Source organism: Pristiophorus japonicus, chromosome 1, assembly GCF_044704955.1.
Source record: "Pristiophorus japonicus isolate sPriJap1 chromosome 1, sPriJap1.hap1, whole genome shotgun sequence".
Lineage (NCBI taxonomy): Eukaryota > Metazoa > Chordata > Chondrichthyes > Pristiophoridae > Pristiophorus > Pristiophorus japonicus.
In genome coordinates this window covers 399284345-399306849 of record NC_091977.1, presented here as the reverse complement: position 1 = coordinate 399306849, position 22505 = coordinate 399284345, and the positions used below count along the sequence as shown (strand labels likewise).

The following is a 22505-nucleotide window of genomic DNA, read 5'->3' as shown; positions in this document are numbered from 1 at the left end:
TTTATCAGCATAATCCTCTATTCCCTTCTCCCTCATGTTTGTCTAGCCTCCCCTTAAATACATCTATACGATTCACTTCAACCACTCCCTGTGGTAGTGAGTTCCACATTCTCACCACTCTTTGGATAAAGAAGTTTCTTCTAAATTCCCTGTTGGATTTCTTGCTATCTTATATTGATGACCTTTAGTTATGCTCTTCCTCACAAGTGGAAATATTCTCTCTGTATCCACTCTATCAAAACCTTTCATAATTTTAAAGACCTATATTAGGTCACCCCTCAGCCTTCTTTTTTCAAGAGAAAAGAGACCCAGTCTGTTCATCCTTTCCTGAAATGTATACACTTGCATTTCTGGTATCATCCGTGTAAATCTTCTCTGCACCCTCTCCAGTGCCTCTATATCCTTTTTATAAAATGGCAACCAGAACTGTATGCCGTACTCCCAAGTGTGGTCTAACCAAGGTTCAATACAGGTTCAACATAACGTCCCTACTTTTCAATTCTATACCTCTAGAAATAAACCTCTGTTCTTGGTTTGCTTTTTTTATGGCCTTGCTAAACAGTGTCACAACTTTTAATGATTTGTGTATTGGTACTCCAAGATCCCTTTCTCCACCCCACCTAGACTCACACTCTCCAAGTAATAACTGACCTCCCTATTCTTCCTACCAAAATGTAATACCTCACATTTATCTGTGTTGAACTTCATTTTCCAATTAAATGCCATTCTGCAAGTTTATTAATGTCCTCCTGTAATTTGTTGCAGTCCTCCTCAGTATTGACTATCCCCCCAATTTGGTGTCATCTGCAAATTTAGAAATTGTGTTTTTGATTCCAAAGTATAAATTGTAAATATAAATTGTGAGCAACAGTGGTCCCAGCACTGATCCTTGTGGATGAAATTATTGTATATGTGTTTCTAAAAAAAATAATGCTGTCTGGTTTTAGTATTGGTGATTTGGCCAAGTTATGCTATTTTCTATTTGGCTGCACTGTAAGATTGACTGAACAGAAGATACTAAAAGGAGGGAGAGAGAAAACAGGGAATTATAGACTGGTCAGCCTGACATCGATAGTGGGTCAAATGATGGAATCAATTATTAAGGATGTTATAGCAGCGCATTTGGAAAGAGCTGACATGATAGCCCCAAGTCAGCATGGATTTGTGAAAGGGAAATCATGCTTGACAAATCTTCTGGAATTTTTTGAGGATGTTTCCAGTAGAGTGGACAAGGGAGAACCAGTTGATGTGGTGTATTTGGACTTTCAGAAGGCTTTCGACAAGGTCCCACACAAGAGATCCATGTGCAAAGTTAAAGCACATGGGATTGGGGGTAGTGTGCTGACGTGGATTGAGAACTGGTTGGCAGAAGGGAAGCAAAGAGTAAGAGTAAATGGGTACCTTTCAGAATAGCAGGCAGTGACTAGTGGGGTACCGCAAGGTTCTGTGCTGGGGCCCCAGCTGTTTACATTGTACATTAATGATTTAGACGAGGGGATTAAATGTAATATCTCCAAATTTGCGGATGACACTAAGTTGGGTGGCAGTGTGAGCTGCGATGAGGATGCTATGAGGCTGCAGAGTGACTTGGATAGATTAGGTGAGTGGGCAAATGCATGGCAGATGAAGTATAATGTGGATAAATGTGAGGTTATCCACTTTGGTGGTAAAAACAGAGAGACAGACTATTATCTGAATGGTGACAGATTGGGAAAAGGTGAGGTGCAACGAGACCTGGGTTTCATGGTGCATCAGTCATTGAAGGTTGGCATGCAGGTACAGCAGGCGGTTAAGAAAGCAAATGGCATGTTGGCCTTCATAGCGAGGGGATTTGAGTACAGGGGCAGGGAGGTGTTGCTACAGTTGTACAGGCCCTTGGTGAGGCCACACCTGGAGTATTGTGTACAGTTTTGGTCTCCTAATTTGAGGGAGTGCAGCGAAGATTCACCAGACTGATTCCCGGGATGGCGGGACTGACATATCAAGGAAGACTGGATCAACTGGGCTTGTATTCACTGGAGTTCAGAAGAATGAGAGGGGATCTCATAGAAACGTTTAAAATTCTGACGGGCTTAGACAGGTTAGACACAGGAAGAATGTTCCCAATGTTGGGAAAGTCCAGAACCAGGGGTCACAGTCTAGGGATAAGGGGTAAGCCATTTAGGACCAAGATGAGGAGAAACTTCTTCACCCAGGGTGGTGAACCTGTGAAATTCTCTACCACAGAAAGTTGTTGAGGCCAATTCACTAAATATATTCAAAAAGGAGTTAGATGTAGTCCTTACTACTAGGGAGAATCAAGGAGTATGGCGAGAAAGCAGGAATGGGGTACTGAAGTTCCATGTTCAGCCATGAACTCATTGAATGGCAGTGCAGGCTCGAAGGGCTGAATGGCCTACTCCTGCACCTATTTTCTGTTTCTATGTTTCTATCCCCAGGATATCATAGATGGAGGTCATTCAGCCCACAATGCCTTTGCTGTCCCTTTGTTAGAGCAATCTTAAACTAATTCACTATCCCATTCTATACAATGCCATAAAGAGGAAATTCCATGCATGGACACAGAACCATTTATTAGATATTATTGCAAATGGAAAATAACTTTGATTTATATATTGCCTTATTTTGAGACATTATGAGACGTTAAACCGAGGCCCCGTCTGCTTCTCAGGTGGACGTTAAAGATCCCATGGCACTATTTCTAAGAAGAACAGGGGAGTTATCCCCAGTGTCCTGGCCAATATTTATCCCTCAATCAACATAACAAAAAAACAGATTATCTGGTCATTTTTATATTGCTGTTTGTGGGAGTTTGCTGTGCGCAAGTTGGCTGCCACATTTCCCACATTACAACAGTGACTATACTCTAAAAGTATTTAATTGGCTGTAAAGCGCTTTGAGATGTCCAGTGGTCATGAAAGGTGCTATATAACTGCAGGTCTTTCTTTCTTTCTTATTACATCTTCAGTATGTCCAAAAGAGTTTTTCAGTCAAGGAATTATTTTTGAAGTACATCCACTGTTGAATAGAAAAATGTAACAGCCAATATGGACACGGTGAAGTCTCATAAACATCAATGAGGTGACCAATTAATCTGTTTTTTGGCGGTGGTGGATGAGAGATACATTAGCCAGGACACTGGAAGAACTCCTTATATTTTTCAAATAGTGCTACAAATCAAAAAGGCGTTATAATCCCCATCCAAAAGCACATTTGGTATACAAAATACGGTAGCTTTAAAAACTGAAGGTACTCATTTCCTCTCAGTGGACTATTTATGTGCGTGTCTCAGCATTTGTCCACCTGGTTAATGGGCTACCGGATCAATCTTAAGGAGGGTATATCTAAGATCAAAAGAAACCCCACAGTAATTATGTAGAGTCCGTGCTCCCAGTGGCTTCAGTGTCAAGCCAGACCCGGGTCCAAGGTTCCGGGATCAGTTGGGAGGTTGCAGATGGGTAACTTGTCAGGCGCATACTGCAATCGCCTCCGTTCTCTCAAATATGGGATATTTTTTTTACAATGCAAGCTCTAAGAAGAGCAACGGGGGTGGAGGTATACTAAACGCGGACATTTGACATCTCTGGTGTCTTTAAAGTCACTCGTGACTTGAAAACGATGTTTTCCGGTCGGTGACCCTAAAATAGGCATTCCGCCGGTGCGCAGGGCGGGCAGAGGGAGCGAGAGGAGGAACTAATGCAGCCGGAAGTGATCATTTAACCTTGCAGGCTTCCCTTGTTGTGTGAGAGAGAGAGAAGATGGCGGTTCCGGTGGAGGTCATGCTGGCCGAGGTGGAGCGGGCCGAGGCGGCGCGGTTGCAGTCTGTCACTGTGCACAAGGAGCTCGAGCTGAGCTTTGATCTGGGCAGCCTCGCGGCGCTCGACACCAACGTTCCGAACGCTGGCGCCTTCCGGCAGAGCCTCGAGCAGGCGCTGCGCTCGCTGGCGCGCGACAACACGCAGCTGCTGATCAACGCCATCTGGAGCCTACCCACCGAGCGGCTGCAGGAGGCCATCGTGGCCAAGCTCCCCGAGCCCACCACACGCATCCCCCGCGAAAAGCCTCTGCCCCGACCCCGGCCGCCCACCCGCTGGGAAGAGTTCGCCAAGCTCAAGGGGATCCAGAAGAAAAAGAAAACCAACTTGGTCTGGGATAAGGAGAAGAAAGAGTGGCGGCGCCGCTGGGGCTACAAGAGAGCCAACGATGAGACCAAAGAGTGGGTTATTGAAGTGCCCGAGAAGGCGGATCCCAATGAGGATCAGTTCACAAAACGTGTTACAGCCAAAAAGGAAAGAGTGGCGAAGAACGAGTTGAACAGGCTGCGCAATATCGCCAGAGCTCAGAAGATTAAAGTGCCAGGCTTGGGACTCACCCCGACCGACCAGCCAAGCAAGGCTGAGCTAGGCAGAGCCATTCATGTGGCTAAGTCCTCCACAGCCTCCGTTGGCAAATTTCAAGATAAGTTACCTAAAGAAAAGGAGCTGAAGAATGCTGGCAAGAAGAGGAAGTTCCAGCCCCTGATTGGAGATTTTTCGGCAGAGAGGCAGAAACAGCTGGAACTTTTAAAAATCATGTCCAGCAAGAAACCAAAGCTGGACCTCACAAAAGCTGTAAATAGGCAGCTTCGTGAAGATGATCAGGAGCAGGCTGCGAAGCGAAAGAAAATGTGGTCAAAAGGCAGGAAGGGAGGAAAAGGTCAGAATCGAAAGGGAGGAAAAGGTCAGAATCGAAAGGGAGGAAAAGGTCAGAATCGAAAACCAGCCATGAAGCAGCGAGGAAAGGGAAAATGAACCATCTAGAACAGTTGTTTAAATATTGTTATTTTGACTGCAAAGAACATTCTAGTTTTGAGGGAAATATCCTCAGCTTTGATTTTCAAGAATTTAAAATAAAATAAACTATATATTGTATTTCATGTGGTATGTGTATCTGTATAAATATATATTAGAGTGCAGAATTATACTTTGTGCAGAAAATGACTTGCATTTGTATCCTCATAGTCATTCTTTTGTGTGGTTCAAGGCTTGTTTCTGCAACTCTATATGGCTGCTACCAAAAGGGCCAAAACATTGAAATCATTTTATCTTGTGGGACATCCAGCAACAAACCACTTCAAAGATTTTTTGCCTTTCAAACAATGAGTATAAAAAGCAAGAGGGCAGGATCACTTTCCATTTGAACTGACAGTCATGCTTTGGTGAGGAGGAGGCATATATCCTTGCAATATTTTGTTTATATGATGCATTCACAATTTATTTTTGAAATTTTGGTCAATTTTAAATATATATTCTCCATTCTAAAGTTGAAAGGACTAAGCTCGAGCACAAAGAATGACCACTTGGGTAAAGTTACGGAGGATTGTTGGAACCCAGGAGAATGTGCCTTCAAGGGAAGAGAAAAAATGTTTTGAAATTGCTCTAGTTCAGTTTTCAATTCAATTATTCATGATCTGCATGTTTTTGCAGGTTGCCATGGGATTTCTATAAAGTGGAGAAATAAATCTATATGCTAGAGCAGAATATTTTTGTCTGAAGCATTAAAATGTTTTAACTTTCTTCACAAATTGCATCATGGTAAATTAAGAGCTGTTTTTGAATAATGTGAAGTACCGGCATGCTGCTTCAAAAGTAACAAGACATCAGGAGGAAGGTAGAGCTGTCCACTTAAGAGCAATAACAAACATTCAATTTGTTCCAAGATGCTTCAGAGAAATAAAATAAGGAGCTGTGGGACAGAGGCTAGAGGAGGTGGCAGAAGGCTAGGTTGAAAAGATGGGGTTTGAGAAGATTGTTGAAGGACAGAGAAATAAAGGCAGAGGGATTAAGAATGTAAGAAATAGGATCAGGAGTAGGCCACTTAAGCCTGCTCTGCCATTCAATAAAATCATGGCTGAACTACCTCAACTCTACTTTCACTAGAAAGGGAATTCCATAGAGTGTGACTAAGGCAACTGAAAGCTGTGCCACTAATGATGGGGCAAATTGGAGGAATGTACAGGAGCCAAGAGTCAGAGGGTTAATGAGTAGAGGAGGGGATGTAAGGCTTTAGGAGGTTGCAGAGCTAGAGAGGAGTGAGGTTATGGAGAGATTTGAAGACCAGGACAACCATTTCAAACTGGATGCATTTGAGGTTAGGGAGCTAATGTAGGGAAGCAAGGATGGGGGTAATGGGCAAGCGAGACTTAGTGCAAAACTGGATGCAGCCAGTGAAGACAAATTTTTCCAAGATGGGTGATGGAAGACCAGTAAGGAGACAATTACAAGTCTGGAGATGGGGGCAATGTGGCTAAAAGTTTCAGTAGTAGGGGGTAGAGATAGGCAATGTTGCAAAGATGAAATATGTGGTCTTGGTGATGGAGAGCATGTGGAATATAAAACTCATTTGGTATCCGTTTCCTATATGTCTATAGATGGTGCATAACTTGGGAGAGTATGCTTTGTAAGCCTAAGTACTGTTTTTTTAATTACAGGGAAAGTAGATAACTTGCTCCCTGTCTTTGTCAATGCTGCTCTTGAACCAGCTGTCAGCAGGTATGTAGGGAGAGGGGGTAGAGGAATATCCTTTCCTCCTTGTGCTCCGTCTAATAGTAACATTGACATGATTATTCCCCTCCACTTCAGTTTTTAATTGGGTGCTTTCTGTATCATCTTTTCTAATACATGTAATGCCCCAATATCCTACCTCTAATTGGTAGCAACCCTATAATCTGCTATTAACCCTGTAACTGCAGCCAGATTTGCACTGCACTGGGTGTGGTCAGGCTCTGCAGTTGATGCCACTTTTAGGCCACAACTGTGTCCCTATCTTTTGGACTCTGGTTCTGTGTGAAGGTGACAACTCTGAACTGGGAACCTCAGTCAGAGTCGATCTGTACTTGAGACTTCAAACATCAATACCTGAACCAAGCCATCATCCTAAGCTCAGCACCAACATTTTCAAACCACTCCAAGCCTGAACTCAATAGAGTTTTCATAGAATAATAGAACTTTTATAGCACAGGAAGAGGCTATTCGGCCCTCGGCGCTCTCTCCTGTATCCCCATTTCCCCCAGATTCTTATATTCTTTCTCAGTTCAAAAACCTTCCTTCACCACCCATTGGTTCTTCCAGTGAGAATCCTCAGACTCAGTCCCCTTCCTTATTTGCTCACCAGTGGAAATAATCTCAATACTTATACCAGCTTCCTACGACCTATGCTCTGGAAGTCCATCCCGAAACCCCACTGCAACTCCACCTCCCTCTCTTCCATCAAGACCATCCTTAAAACCCACCTATGACCAAGCTTTTGGTCACTCTGCCCAATGTCGACTTTGCATGCCATCCATTTTTCTTTTCTTAAACCAGTGTCTGTTTTATGTTTTTTTTTAATGTTAACTGTGCTGTATAAATACATAGAAAATAGGTGCAGGAGCAGGCCATTCAGCCCTTCGAGCCTGCACCACCATTCAATATGATCATGGTTGATCATGCAACTTCAGTATCCCATTCCTGCTTTCTCTCCATACCCCTTGATCCCTTTAGCTGTAAGGGCCACATCTAACTCTCTTTTGAATATATCTAATGAACTGGCCTCAACAACTTTCTGTGGTAGAGAGTTCCACAGGTTCACAATTCTGAGTGAAGTTTCTCCTCATCTTGGTCCTAAATGGCTTGGTCCTAAATGGCTTGCCCCTTATCCTTAGACTGTGACCCCTGTTTCTGGACTTCAACATCGGGAACATTCTTCCTGCATCTAACCTGTCCAATCCTGTCAGAATTTTATATGTTTCTGTGAGATTCCCTCTTATTCTAAATTCCAGTGAATATAAGCCTAGTCAATCCAGTCTTTCTTCATATGTCAGACCTGCCATCCCGGAAATCAGTCTGGTGAACCTTCGTTGCATTCCCTCAATAGCAAGAATGTCCTTCCTCAGATTAGGAGACCAAAACTGCACACAATATTCAAGGTGTGGTCTCACCAAGGCCCTGTACAACTGCAGTAGACCTCCCTGCTCACATACTCTCATCCTCTCGTTACGAAGGCCAACATGCCATTTGCATTCTTCATCGCCTGCTGTACCTGCATGCCACCTTTCAATAACTGATGTACCATGAAACCCAGGTCTTGTTGCACCTCCCCTTTTCCTAATCTGTCATCATTCAGATAATATTCTACCTTCCTGCTTTTGCCACCAAAGTGGATAACCTCACATTTATCTACATTATACTGCATCTGCCATGCATTTGCCCACTCACCTAACTTGTCCAAGTCACCCTGCGGCCTCTTGGCATCCCCCTCACAGCTCACACTGCCACCCAGCTTAGTGTCATCTGCAAAATTGGAGATATTACATTCAATTCCTTCGTCTAAATCATTAATGTATATTGTAAATAGCTGGGTCCCAGCACTGAACCTTGCAGTACCCCACTAGTCACTGCCTGCCATTCTGAAAAGGACCTGTTTATTCCTACTCTGCTTCCTGTCTACCAACCAGTTTTCTATCCACGTCAATACATTACCCCCAATACCATGTTACTGCTTGTCCAATTAGGACCATCCCATCTGTTAAGACATTGGCTTGCAGAGTTATCTAGAGCTGTAGGGAAGAATCCTTAATGACTGAACAATGCACATGGCTGGTTGGTGAATCATCAGCTGTGCCCTCAGATTACCAAGTCTGTCACAGGAGGTTTCCTCTGTTCCAATCAGCCAGTACCTGGTGTGTCATCTTGGGGCCAACTCCACCCCAGAGACACCACTTACCTAACCCAAAAACGATAGCCAATAGTTTTGTCCTGTGTGATTGATCTTCATGAGAGAACTCCACCAATGTAATAGTCTAAATATCCAGGTTACTGGTTTTCATTAGAGAAGACTATTACATTTCAACTGTAAATCTCATCAACAATGAAAAGTTACAAGCATAAATGCTTCATAACTATGGGTCTAATCTGTATATATGCACATTAATGTTACACTTCCACCACTTATACCATTTGAGTCACAGAGTAACACTTCTGGACTTCAAGTAAGTATTCCTACACAGCCTTCCCTGGAGCACCTGCACTTTCACCTCCTCTTACACCACCGTCTAGAGACCCAAACACTCCTGTCGGACACAGCAATTTACATGTACTTCCACTGGGGAACTATATTCACTGCTCACAGAATGGTCTGTCGACACTGGGGAGACCAAATTTTTGTTTTTGCTAAGGTGACTGCTCTGGCAACCCTGAGCTACCTGTTTAAGTCTCCCTCCCATTCCCATTGACCTCTGTCATTGGCCTCAAACTATTCCAATGAAGCTCAATTCAAGCTTCAAAAACAATATTTTGTCCTTCTCCAAATCACCTTTCAACTCTTTTGACTAAATATTGACTTCAGTTAGTTGCTGGATTATTTCTTCTAACCACTGTTGCAATTGTCGGAGAGTCGGGAGTTTGCCGAGTGAGTCGGGAGTTTGGCGAGTTGGGAGGACCTGTGAGGTCAGCGAGTCGGGAGTTCGGAGGTCGGGAGGCCACAGAGGTCAGTGAGGTGAGTTGGTAAATATCTCTTTATATTTCTTTTCAAGTAGATTTTAAACTACATAAGTCCAACTAGAGGGATGGCAGTGCAGCTCAGTCCCGTGGAGTGCACATCCTGCGGCATGTGGGAAGTCCTGGATGCTTCGCGCAGCCTAGACAACCATGTGTGCAGGAGGTGTCTCCAGCTTCAACTACTCGAGCTCTGCGTTTCGGAGCTTGAGCAGCGGGTGGACTCAATACGGTGCATCCACGAGGCTGCGAGCTATGTGGTTAGCACGTTTCAGGAGGTGGTTACCCCACAGCTTAAAGGTGTGCAGGCAGAGGGGAAGTGGGTGACCACCAGACGTAGTAAGTGTGCTAGGCAGGTAGCGCAGGAGTCTCCCTGTGAGTCCAGCTCGCTTTCAAACCGATATTCACTTCTAAGTATCAGTAAGGACGATGGTGCTTCTAGGGAGTGCAGCCAGAGCCAATTCCAAGGCACCATGGGTGGCTCAGCTGCACAGGGGGCAAGGATGAAGAATAAAAGAGCCCTAGTGATAGGGGATCCTATAGTTAGGGGATCAGACAGGCATTTCTGCGGCCATAAACGTGACTCCTGAATGGTTTTGTGCCTCCCTGGTGCCAGGATCAAGGATGTCACAGCGCAGACGCAGGGCATCTTGGGTGGGGGGGGTGGGGGGGGGGAGTGAGAGAGGTAAACAGCTAGAGATCGTGGTCCATATCGGAACCAACGACATAGGTAAAATGAGGGATGAGGTCCTACAGGAAGAATTTGGGGAGCTAGGAAGAAAATTAAAGGGCAGGATCTCAAAGGTAGTAATCTCCAGGTTACTACCGGTGCCACGTGCTAATGAGTACAAGAATAGAAGGATAGAGAGGATGAACACATGGCTGGAAAGTTGGTGTAGGAGGGAGGGCTTTAAATTCTTGTGGCATTGGAACTGCTTCTGGGAGAGATGGGACCTGTACAAACCGGACGGGTTGCACCTCAACAGCGCCGGGACCAATATCCTCATGGCGAGTTTTGCTAGTGCTGTTGGGGAGAGTTTAAACTAGCTTGGCAGGGGCATGGGAACCTGAGAACAAATTCAAAAGGAAAGCAGGTAAAGCAGAAATTGGATAGCAAAAATCTAGAAAGCGAAACTGTAAGACAGAGGAAACGAGGCTTAGTAAGTAGTAAGCAAGAAGGTCTTCCTGTGCTGAATGGTATATACTTTAATGCAAGGAATATAGTGAATAAGGCGGATGAGCTAAGAGCACAGGTAGACATTTGGGAGTATGACATTATAGCCATTATAGAAACATGGCTGAAGGAGGGGCAGATTTGGCAGATCAATATTCCTAGCTACAGGATTTTTAGATTAGAGAGGGGGGGGGGGGTTGCGGTACTGATTAAAGAAACTATTACAGCTGTGAGGAGGGATGATATGTTAGAGGGATCATCAAATGAGGCCATATGGGTTGAATTGAAAAATGGGCGATCACACTGCTGGGTGTGTATTATAGACCGCCAAACAGTGGGAGGGAGATAGAGGAACAAATATGTAGGCAAATTGCTGTGAAGTCCAAAAACCACAGGGTAGTAATAGTAGGAGATTTTAACTATCCAAATATTGATTGGAACAAATTTAGTGTGAAGGGTATAGAGGGTGTGGAATTCTTGAAATGCATTCGAGAACTTTTTTAGTCAGTATGTAGCAAGCCCAACACGAGAGGAGGCGGTTTTGGATTTCGTTTTGGGGAATGAAGCTGGGTAGGTTGAACGGGTATTAGTGGGAGAGCACATGGGTGCCAGTGACCATAATTCAGTCAGATTCGTTGGTTATGGATCAGGACAAGGATAGGCCTGGAATAAAAGTTCCGAATTGGGCAAATGCTAATTTTGCTAAGTTAAGGAGTGATTTGGCCATAGTGGATTGGAAACAGCTACTTGTGGGTAAATCAGTGTCGGAACAGTGAGAGGCATTCAAGGAGGAGATCGGCAGACTCAGACAAAACATGTGCCCTTAAAGAAAAAGGCTGGGTAAAATAATTCTAGAGCCCCCTGGATGTCTAGGGACTCACAGGGAGGATTAAGAAATAAAGGGACGCTAAATACTGTAGAATCTTTAGAGGAATATAGAAAGTTAAGAGGCAAAATTAAAAAGGATATTAGGAATGCTAAGCGAGAGCATGAGAAATTCTTGGCCATAAAATTAAGGAAAACCCCAAGATGTTCTATAAATATATTAAGAGTAAGAGGGTAACTAAAGAAAGGGTAGGGTCTATTAGAGACCATGAGGGTAATTTTTGTTTAGAGGCGGAAGATGTTGGTAAGGTTCTTAACGAATCCTTTGCATCTGTTTTCACAAAGGAAAGGGGCAATGCAGAAACTGCTATCGAGGAGGAGTGTGATATTCTGGATAAAATAAATATTGTGAGAGAGGAAGTATTAAGGGGTTTAACAGCTTTGAAAGTAGATAAGCCCCCAGGCCAGGATGAAATGCATCCCAGGCTGTTGAGCGAAGTAAAAGAGGAAATAGCAGAGGCTTTGACCATAATTTTCCAGTCCTCTTTGGATATGGGCATGGTGCTGGAGGATTGGAGGACTACTAATGTAGTACCCTTGTTTAAGAAGGGAGAAAGGGATAGGCCGAGTAATTACAGGCCTGTCAGCCTAACCTCAGTAGTGGGAAAATTATTGGAAAAAATCCTGAAAGACAGGATAAATCTTCATTTGGAAAGGCGAGGATTAATTAGGGACAGTCAGCATGGATTTGTTAAGGGCAGATCGTGTTTGACGAACCTGATTGAATTTTTTTGAGGAGGTGACCAAGAGGGTTGATGAGGGTAGTTGCATACAATGTAGTATATATGGACTTTAGCAAGGCTTTTGATAAGGTCCCGCATGGTAGACTGGTCATGAAGGTTAAAGCCCCTGGGATACAGGGAAAAGTGGCAAATTGGATCCAAAATTGGCTTAGCGGTAGGAAGCAAAGAGTAATGGTTGATGGATGTTTTTGTGCTGGAAGGATGTTTCCAGTGGGGTTCCGCAGGGCTCAGTACTGGGTCCCTTGCTTTTTGTGGTATATATCAATGATTTAGATTTAAATATAGGGAGTATGATTAAGAAGTTTGCAGACGACACTAAAATTGGCTGTGTGGTTGATAATGAAGAGGATAGCAATTTACTGGTCAGGTGGACAGAGCAGTGGCAAATGGAATTTAATTCAGAGAAGTGTGAGGTGATGCACTTTGGGAGGGCTAATAAGGAAAGGGTATACATGTTAAGCGGTAGGCCACTTAATAGTGTAGATGAACAAAGGGACCTTGGAGTGCTTGTCCACAGATCCCTGAAAGTAGCAGGCCAAGTGGATAAGGTGGTTAAGAAGAAATACGGACTGCTTGCCTTTATTGGCCGAGGCATAGAATATAAGAGTAGAGAGGTTATGCTTAAATTGTATAATAGAAACATAGAAAATAGGTGCAGGAGTAGGCCATTCGGCCCTTCTAGCCTGCACCGCCATTCAATGAGTTCATGGCTGAACATGCAATTTCAGTACCCCCTTCCTGCTTTCTCGCCATACCCCTTGATCCCCCTAGTAGTAAGGACTTCATCTAACTCCCTTTTGAATATATCTAGTGAATTGGCCTCAACTACTTTCTGTGGTAGAGAATTCCACAGGTTCACCACTCTCTGGGTGAAGAAGTTTCTCCTCATCTCGGTCCTAAATGGCTTACCCCTTATCCTTAGACTGTGACCCCTGGTTCTGGACTTCCCCAACATTGGGAACATTCTTCCTGCATCCAACCTGTCTAAACCCGTCAGAATTTTAAACGTTTCTATGAGGTCCCCTCTCATTCTTCTGAACTCCAGTGAATACAAGCCCAGTTGATCCAGTCTTTCTTGATAGGTCAGTCCCGCCATCCCGGGAATCAGTCTGGTGAACCTTCGCTGCACTTCCTCAATAGCAAGAATGTCCTTCCTCAAGTTAGGAGACCAAAACTACACAATACTCCAGGTGTGGCCTCACCAAGGCCCTGTACAACTGTAGCAACACCTCCCTGCCCCTGTACTCAAATCCCCTCGCTATGAAGGCCAACATGCCATTTGCTTTCTTAACCGCCTGCTGTACCTGCATGCCAACCTTCAATGACTGATGTACCATGACACCCAGGTCTCGTTGCACCTCTCCTTTTCCTAATCTGTCACCATTCAGATAATAGTCTGTCTCTCTGTTTTTACCACCAAAGTGGATAAACTCACATTTATCCACACTATACTTCATCTGCCATGCATTTGCCCACTCACCTAACCTATCCAAGTCACTTTGCAGCCTCAGCATCCTCCTCGCAGCTCACACTGCCACCCAACTTAGTGTCATCCGCAAATTTGGAGATACTACATTTAATCCCCTCGTCTAAATCATTAATGTGCAGTGTAAACAGCTGAGGCCCCAGCACAGAACCTTGCGGTACCCGATTAGTCACTGCCTGCCATTCTGAAAAGTACCCATTTACTCCTACTCTTTGCTTCCTGTCTGACAACCAGTTCTCAATCCATGTCAGCACACTACCCCCAATCCCATGTGCTTTAACTTTGGTTAGGCCACAACTGGAGTACTGCATGCAATTCTGGTCACCATATTATAGGAAGGATGTGATTGCACTAGAGGGGGTGCAGAGGAGATTTACTAGGATCCTGCCTGGAATGGAGAATCTTGCTTATGAGGACAGATTGGATAGGCTGGGTTTATTCTCATTGGAACAGAGGAGGTTGAAAGGAGACCTCATTGAGGTGTACAAAAAAATTGAGGGGCCTGGACACAGTGGCTAATAAGGGCCTATTTCCATTGGTGGAGGGGTCTATTACAAGGGGGCATAGTTTTAAGGTGGTTGGTGGAAGGTTTAGAGGAGATTTGAGGGGGAGCTTCTTTACGCAGAGGGCAGAGAATCTGGAACTCACTGCTTGGAAGAGTGGTGGATGCAGAAACCCTCACCACTTTTAAGAGATGGTTGGATGGGCACATAAAATACAGTAACCTGCAGTGTTACGGACCTAGAGCTGGTAATTGGGATTAGACTGGATGACTTTTTGTTGGACGGTGCAGATATAATGGTAAGTACTGCAGAGAATAGAATATGGCCAGGGTGATCTCCTGAACTAGTGTCAATCGCCTGGATGAGTCGGAGAGGAATTTTCCCAGATTCTTTCTCCCTAAATTGGCCTGGATTTTTATCTGGTTTTTGCCTCTCCCAGGAGATCACATGGCTCTGGTTGGGGTGGAGTGTAGAATGTTTCAGTATAAGGGGTGTCGCAGTTGTGTGAAGCGGACTGGTTGGGCTGGGTGCTCTTTGCCTTTCCGTCATTGTTCATAGGTTTATATGTAACCTTTAGGGCTGCTGACCAAGGGTCGTGCGGCTCTTTGTCGGCCAGCGCAGACATGATGGGCTGCAATGGCCTCCTTCTGCGCTGTAAATTTCTATGTTTCTAAGTATGTACTATAGCAATCATATTTTAAACCTATTTTAATTTCACACCTGACTCTCAGGTTTCCCGTAGTTTATATCTTTTCCATTTTCTCATATATCCCCCACTCTCTTAATCGTTTACACACCCTTTTGTTTGTTTAATGTCTTAATATTTCTGTCCATTGCTTGAGCAAGGTGAATTATTACATTGTTCCACTCATAATTCCTCTCTGGGGTTGCCTATGTATATATGTATTTCCCTCCTCTTTTCTGATTGTATTAATACACCTGTCCATTTTTGTTTTGCAGATCCTTCACAGATCTGCACCTGTTAGCACCTGTCTCTTCTCCACTGATGCTGACTGACCTGTCAGTTTTCTGCAATATCTGTTTTTATTTCAGATTTCCAGCATCTGCAGTTTTTTTTTTGCATCAAGTACTTTTGTAGTGTAGTCACTGTTATATAAGGAATAATGGCAAGCTTTCACACAAGGAAGCTGTTTTTGGTAGAGGAGGAATGCTGACCAGGTCACTGGGCAATCTCTTTGCTCTTCAAATTGCATAATGAAATCATTTGCATCTCATTCAAAAATGACAACTCCAGCAGTTTAGCATTCCAGTACTGCACTGACGTATCAACCTATTGATTATGTGCTTAAATCCTGGAGTGTGGCTTCGACTCATAACTTCTTGTTTCAGAGATGAGTAAAACTGACACATATATTTCTGTTCTTGCATTTATAGGGCACAGGTTATTCAAATATGAAAATGCTATTTGAGTAAATAAGAAGAAATGTTTTCACTGGCAGGAGGGTTGGTGACCAGAGGGGACAAAGTTAAAATAATTAGCAAAAGAATTAGAGATAAGATTTTTTCTTTACTCAGCGAGTTATGATCTGAAATGCATTGCCTGAATGGGTGGTGGAAGCAGATTCAATAGCAATCTTCAAAAGGGAATTGAATATATATTGGAAAAGGAACATTTTGAAGGACTGGGGAAAGACTGGGTACAGTAGCCTACTGGTTATGTTACTGGACTAGTAATCCAGAAGCTTGGACTAGTAATCCAGAAGCTTGGACTAGTAATCCAGAGCCATGAGTTCAAATCCCACCACAGCAGCTGGGGAATTTAAATTCAGTTAATCCAATAAAAATCTGGAATTAAAAAGCTAGTATCAGTAATGGTGACCATTGATTCACTGATGTCCTTTGGGGAAGGAAATCTGCCTGTATGTGACTCCAGAGCCACAGCAATGTGGTTGACTCTTAACTGCCTTCTATGGTTCAAGAAGGTGACTCGCCACTACCTTCTGATGGGCAATAAATGCCAGCCTTGCCAGCGATACCCCACATCGCACAAACTAATAAAAAAGAGCACGGGAGGAATGGGACGAATTGTATAACTCTTTCACAGAACTGGCACAGGCAGAATGGCCTCCTGTGTTGTCAGATTCTATGATTTTGTTTTGTGCTAATAGATAAATAAATGCTGCTGGGATTTTAAAAATTATACGGTTGAGCAGATGTTTATTTTGAGCTGGGGATGTTTGTTATTCCTTGCTATCCCATAGTTCTCCACTATCTAAAAGTCATGGCCGGTCGGGAGAGAGTTGTTCAGTTGTTGAAGCAGCTGCAACAGGCGTCGTAAGTCACCAAGACCGAACCAAATAGAGTTTACTTTTAAAGGAATGATTGTGGATCCGATCTGTCCCTTAGTCACGCTAATGGCCGGTCAGTGTCCTTGCAGCGTCAGTCTTGGGATGTGCAGGTACTCTCTGTCCGGGGAGTTTCCCAGCCAGCTTCCCGGCAGTGGCAGACGATCCGGAACACCCCGACCCTGAGCTGCTCCTCACAGCCGCCTGCTGTAGTGGGGTTCTGCCCCTGCATGTCATTGCTGAAGGACAGCGGCCTCTGGATCTTGGACAGTAATTTCCCTGCCATTGCAAGCTGTGCGGAGCCGCACTACTCCTGGCTGGCCACTCAATTCAGGCCTTATATACACGGATTTAGCCAGCGCTGAGTGAAACCGTATAAGATGTAAATGTATTTAATAACTATGAACATCGACAGTAGATTATCTTACTAGAAGATTAAACTGCAAATGTTAAATCTTTAATTGATAACTCTGCTTTATTCCAAATACCATTCGTGAAAATTCCTGAACGTTTTGGCTTTAAGTAATGAAGAGCTCACTCACATAACTGCAATGCCATGGGGGTGGGAGGGGATGTTGAAGCACCCTCCCTTCACCTCCCCCACCACCCCCAAAATTTCTATATTGAACCACTCCTTTTGAAATAGAGGCTCAGAAATTGGGCTAGTTACCGGTGCAATCCCGGAAAAAAATGGTGGCCGCGACTAACGCTCCTCTCTGGCGCGGGACTCGGCAGCCGCCATTTTTCTGCTGGCTCTGGAGATGCAAGCCGACTTAACGCCGTGCTCTGCAAACTTGGACTCAGCACTGGGTCCTAATTTCGCTCTGAAAAGCGAGTGTGCAGCATACTGATCGAGACCCTGGTCAGTGTTGTGTATGTGTAAATAACTGACAAACTGAGCCAGGAGTAATGTAACTTTACTTACCTGTGCTTTTATACAACCCAAATCGGCATAAACCAGCATAAGTACAGCAACTGTGAATAGCTCCCGCAGGGTTCTAATACCCGTCCAATGAGCGGTAACAAATAAATAGAATATGAACACAACATATTTTTCCCCCCTTTTTAAAATCACAGTCTATGTACAGACAAAGTCCTTGAGATCACCAGGTCATGTTCTGATACGCTGAAGCTGGCATGGAGCTTGCGGTGTTTGCTCTAGGTTTTGGTTGGGAAACAGAAAGGTGCCTCTGTTCCATCCTACTGGTCTCTTCACGCTAGGTTTGGCTGAGGGTTTGAGAATATCCAGTAGTCAGCGACAATTCCGCCCAATCATGAGCTCAGTGGGTGCCTTCCCCATTAGCGAGTGCTTTGTCGAATGGTATGTGCGGAGAATGATTTGAACCGCCTTGTCGAATGTTTGGCCTGCTTTGAGGTTGGCTTTCAAACCCTCTTTGATGACGAAGTTAAAACACTCAACAGCTCCATTGCTTTGAGGATTGTACCGAGCAGTAAGGCAATGCTCAATAGCATAGCGAGTGAGGAAATCCACGAACTGGTCGGACACAAACTGTGGTCCATTGTCAGTGATTATGATCTCTGGGAGGCCCTACTTTGAGAACATATGCTGCAGAATAGTGACGATCGTTGATGAGGTCACTGAAATTGTTGTAGCGATTTCTGGCCATTTGGAATGTAGGTCATGTACTACAACAAGGAAATGCTGGTGCTGTGGGGCTGCTTCAACTGGACCGAAGATATCCAACTGAAGTTGTTGCCATGGTTTTTGTGGCCATGGAATGGGCTTCATTAGCGCTGGTTGGATGTTTGTGACCTTTTCGCTCACACTGCATGCTTTGCAGTGAGAGACAAACTCCTCGATGCGAGTGTCAATCCCAGGCCATCATACTGAATCGCGACATTTCTGCTTCATGCGGACAATGCCAGCGTGTCCATCGTGTGCCAATGAGAGAACGCGCTGTTGGAGCGACTTGGTAATTACTGCTTTATCACCACGAGCTAGGCAACCATCGTTCCAAACTTAAAATTCATCGCGAAGTCTGTGGAATGTTTTCAGCTCTTCCGGAATTTGCTTAGGCCACTCCGTTTGGAGGAAGTGGCACACATGCTGGAGCGTAGCATCACTCTGATTTGGTTTTGAGTTCGTCACAGGAGACAAGGTTTCTGATGGACTGAGTGATGATCGACGTAACATATGTGTCGTCATCTGTGAACAAGTCAGCACCAGAATCCGAAACAGGTGTTGAGCGACTGAGCATGTCAGCTATGTGTTTGTGACTGGCAGTGATGTACTGTACATCAAAGTTATACTGATGAAGGCAATCTGATCATCGGCTGATTCGTAATGGTCTGTGCCCAGATCCAGTTGTAGCGACTAGCGTAGTTAGCACTTGGTGATCTGTACGGAGAGTAAATTTCCTACCATAGAGGTAGATGTGCCAGTGTTTACATGCATAGGTGCAAGCAAGTGCTTCACGTTCCCCTGTAGCGTATTTACGTTCTGCAGACGAGAGCGTGCGAGAGGCATGGCAACTGGGCGTTCCAGGCCATCAATCCATTGCGAGAGCACAGCACCCAAGGCGGTGCTTAATGCATTCATGGTGATATACGTAGTGGCATTTGGATCAAAGTGCATGAGGATAGGTGATTTTCTCCTTAAGGGTGGTGAATCTGTCCATTCCCAAGGAACGTCCTTGCGCTGCAACTTGCGAAGTAGTTCGGCAATGTGCGCATAGTGTGGGGCGAACTTCAGATAGAAGTTACAAGTGCCGAGGAATGATGAAAGTTCTTTGACGTTGGTAGCCTCCTGCATTCGCTGGATCGCATCAATGTTGTCAAGCATTGGCTTGACACCTTCTGCTGTGACTCTATAGCCCAGAAAGTTTATTTCTCCAGCAGCGAATGTACACTTATCGGCATTAAGTGTAATGTTATGTGTAGCAAGTCTAGCCATAACTGCGTGAAGTCGCTGGTCATATTCTTCCATTGTCCGTCCATGGACGACGATATCGGCAAGCAGATTGAGGGCTCCCTCTATGCTTGCTGGCATAGTAGTGACAATCTTCTGAAATGCACTTGGTGCAGGAGATTGTCCATAGAGCATGCGTCGATACTGATACAGACCATCATGCGTCGTGAATGCCGTGTGCGGTTTGCTGTCCTCCACGTATTTGCATGTAACTGCGGTGTATGTCGAGTTTCGTAAAGACTATTGAGCTGTGGAATTCTGAAGACAATCGTCGATGGTAGTGTTATATATGTATACTTGTATTTACTCTGTACAGCCACCAGAGGGCTCATCCCCTGGAGTCCCAATGGATCCCATAATCCCTTGGGAGCACAGATATTCAAGGAGGCTTCACAAGTTGGAGAGGCACTCTGGAGACCTGCAATAAAAGACTACGGTCACACTTTACTTTGAGCTCACAGTGTTCAGTCTGACTCTTTCTCCATACACAACAACTGGCGACGAGATACAGATCGCGAACCCAAAGATGCAGAGAACAGTGGGCATCCTGGAGAAATTCTCGCAGGGAGATGATTGTGAAACTTTTGTGGAACAACTCGACCAATACTTCGTGGCCAACAAGCTAGATGGGGAAGAGAGCGCTGCCAAACAAAGGGCGATCCTCCTCACCGTCTGTGGGGCACCAATGCATGGCCTCATGAAGAATCTGCTCACTCCAGCGAAACCCACGGAGAAATCGTACGACAATTTGTGCACACTGGTCCGAGAGCATTTGAACCAGAAGGAAAGCGTTCTGATGGCGAGGTACCTACACCAACAAAAGGTCTGAGGGCCAGGAAGTGGCAAGTTATGTCGCCAAGCTAAGACGCCTCGCAGGACATTGCGAATTTGAAGGACATTTGGAGCACATGCTCAGAGACTTTTTCGTACTTGGCATTGGCCACGAAACCATACATCGCAAACTTTTGACTGTAGAGACCCCAACCTTGAGTAAGGCCATAGCGATAGCCCAGGCATTCATTGCCATCATTGACAATATGAAGCAAATCTCTCAGCACACAAGTGCTGCTACAAGTACTGTGAACAAAGTGATGTTGTTTTCGAATCGTAAATGTACAGGGCAGGTCACACATACCTGCAGCTACACTTCCGCAGATGTCTGCGTCCACCATCAAGGGTGATGAATGCAAGGGCATTAACACCTTGTTGGCACTGCGGGGGTGATCATCGTTTCCATTCATGCCGATTCAAAGAGTATGTTTGCCAGGGCTGTGGAACAATGAGACACCTCCAACGAGTGTGCAGGTAAGCTGCAAAGCCTGTTGAACCTGCAAACCACCATGTTGCAGAGGAGGACAGATCCACGGAGGATTACGACGAACCAGAGCCTCAGATCGAGGAGGCAGAGGTACATGGGGTGCACACATTCACCACGAATTGTCCCCCGATAATGCTGAATGTTGAACTAAATGGACTCCCGGTGTCGATGGAGCTGGACACAGGCGTGAGCCAGTCCATCATGGGCAAAAAGACTTTTGAAAGGTTGTGGTGCAACCAGGCCTCAAGGCTAGTCTTAACTCCTGTTTGCATGAAACTAAGAACTTACATGAAACAACTGATTCCTGTAATCGGCAGTGCTACCGTAAAGGTCTCCTACGATGGAGTGGCGCAGAAGCTACCACTCTGGGTGGTACCGGGCGATGGTCCCACGCTGCTCGGCAGGAGCTGGCTGGGAAAGATACGCTGGAACTGGGACGACGTCCGAGCGCTATTACCCGCTGACGACACTTCGTATGCCCAGGTCTTAAACAAATTTCCTTAGCTGTTCGAACCAGGCATCAGGAAATTCCAAGGAGCAAAAGTGCAGATCCACCTAATTCCGGGGGCGCGACCGATCCATCACAAGGCGAGAGCAGTATCGTATATGATGAGAGAAAGGGTAGAGATCGAGCTAGACCGGCTGCAAAGAGAGGGCATAATTTCCCCGATCGAGTTCAACGAGTGGGCCAGTCCTATCGTCCCAGTCCTCAAGGGGTGATTACAAAGTAACTATCAATCGTTTCTCCCTGCAGGACCAGTACCCATTACCAAAGGCCGATGACCTCTTTGCAAAGCTGGCGAGAGGAAAGACGTTAATGAAGCTGGATCTGACTTCAGCCTACATGACGCAGGAACTGGAGGAATCATCGAAGGCCCTCAACTGCATCAACATGCACAAAGGTCTTTTTGTTTATAACAGGTGCCCGTTTGGAATCCGATTAGCGGCGACGATATTCCAGAGAAACATGGAAAGATTACTGAAGTCGGTCCCGCGCACCGTGGTCTTCCAGGATGACATCTTGGTCACAGGTCGGAACACAGTCGTGTATCTGAAGAACCCGCAGGAGGTTCTTAGTCGACTCAACCGCATGGGGTTCAGGTTAAAACGTTCGAAGTGCGTTTTCCTGGCGCCTGAAGTGGAGTTCCTGGGAAGGAGGATTACGGCGGATGGCATCAGGCCCACCAACGCGAAGATGGAGGCAATCAAGGCCACAAAACATGACGGAGCTGCGGTAGTTTCTGGGACTCCTGAACTACTTTAGTAACTTCTTACCGGGTCTCAGCACTGTTAGAACCCCACTGCATGTCTTACTATGAAAAAGGGATGAATGGGTTTGGGGCAAAAACCAAGAAAATGCCTTTGTAAAAACAAGAAAATAGTTATGCCCAAACAAATTGCTTGTGTTATATGATCCATGTAAGTTTGGTACTAGCATGTGATGCGTCGTCATATGGCGTTGGGTATGTATTGCAACAAGCTAATGATTTTGGGAAACTGCAACCAGTTGCTTATGCATCCAGGAGTCTGTCTAAGGCTGAGAGAGCCTATAGCATGATTGAGAAAGAAGCGTTAGCGTGTGTCTATGGGGTAAAGAAAATGCATCAATATCTGTTTGGGCTAAAATTCGAATTGGAAACTGACCATAA

At 45.0% G+C, this 22505-nt stretch overlaps 2 protein-coding genes across 3 annotated transcripts in view; both read left to right on the top strand.

Moving 5' to 3' along the window:
* Positions 1 to 3723: 3723 nt before the first annotated feature.
* rrs1 (ribosome biogenesis regulator 1 homolog) lies at positions 3724 to 4910 on the top strand. The gene has a single exon (XM_070875473.1). The coding sequence runs from the start codon at positions 3759 to 3761 to the stop codon at positions 4788 to 4790; it is 1032 nt and encodes a 343-aa protein (XP_070731574.1). The 5' UTR covers positions 3724 to 3758; the 3' UTR covers positions 4791 to 4910.
* Positions 4911 to 16542: 11632 nt separating this feature from the next.
* Positions 16543 to 22505, top strand: part of adhfe1 (alcohol dehydrogenase iron containing 1) — a 136016-nt gene continuing 130053 nt past the window's right edge. For both annotated transcript variants that reach the window (XM_070891556.1, XM_070891547.1), the window contains exon 1: positions 16543 to 16598. In XM_070891556.1, coding sequence (XP_070747657.1) covers positions 16546 to 16598 — 53 coding nt within the window. In that variant the 5' untranslated portion in view covers positions 16543 to 16545. The remainder of the gene's footprint in view (positions 16599 to 22505) is intronic.

Coding starts and splice junctions, on each gene's coding strand:
- rrs1 (XM_070875473.1), top strand. CDS start 3,759: ATGGCGGTTCCGGTGGAGGTCATGCTGGCCGAGGTGGAGCGGGCCGAG.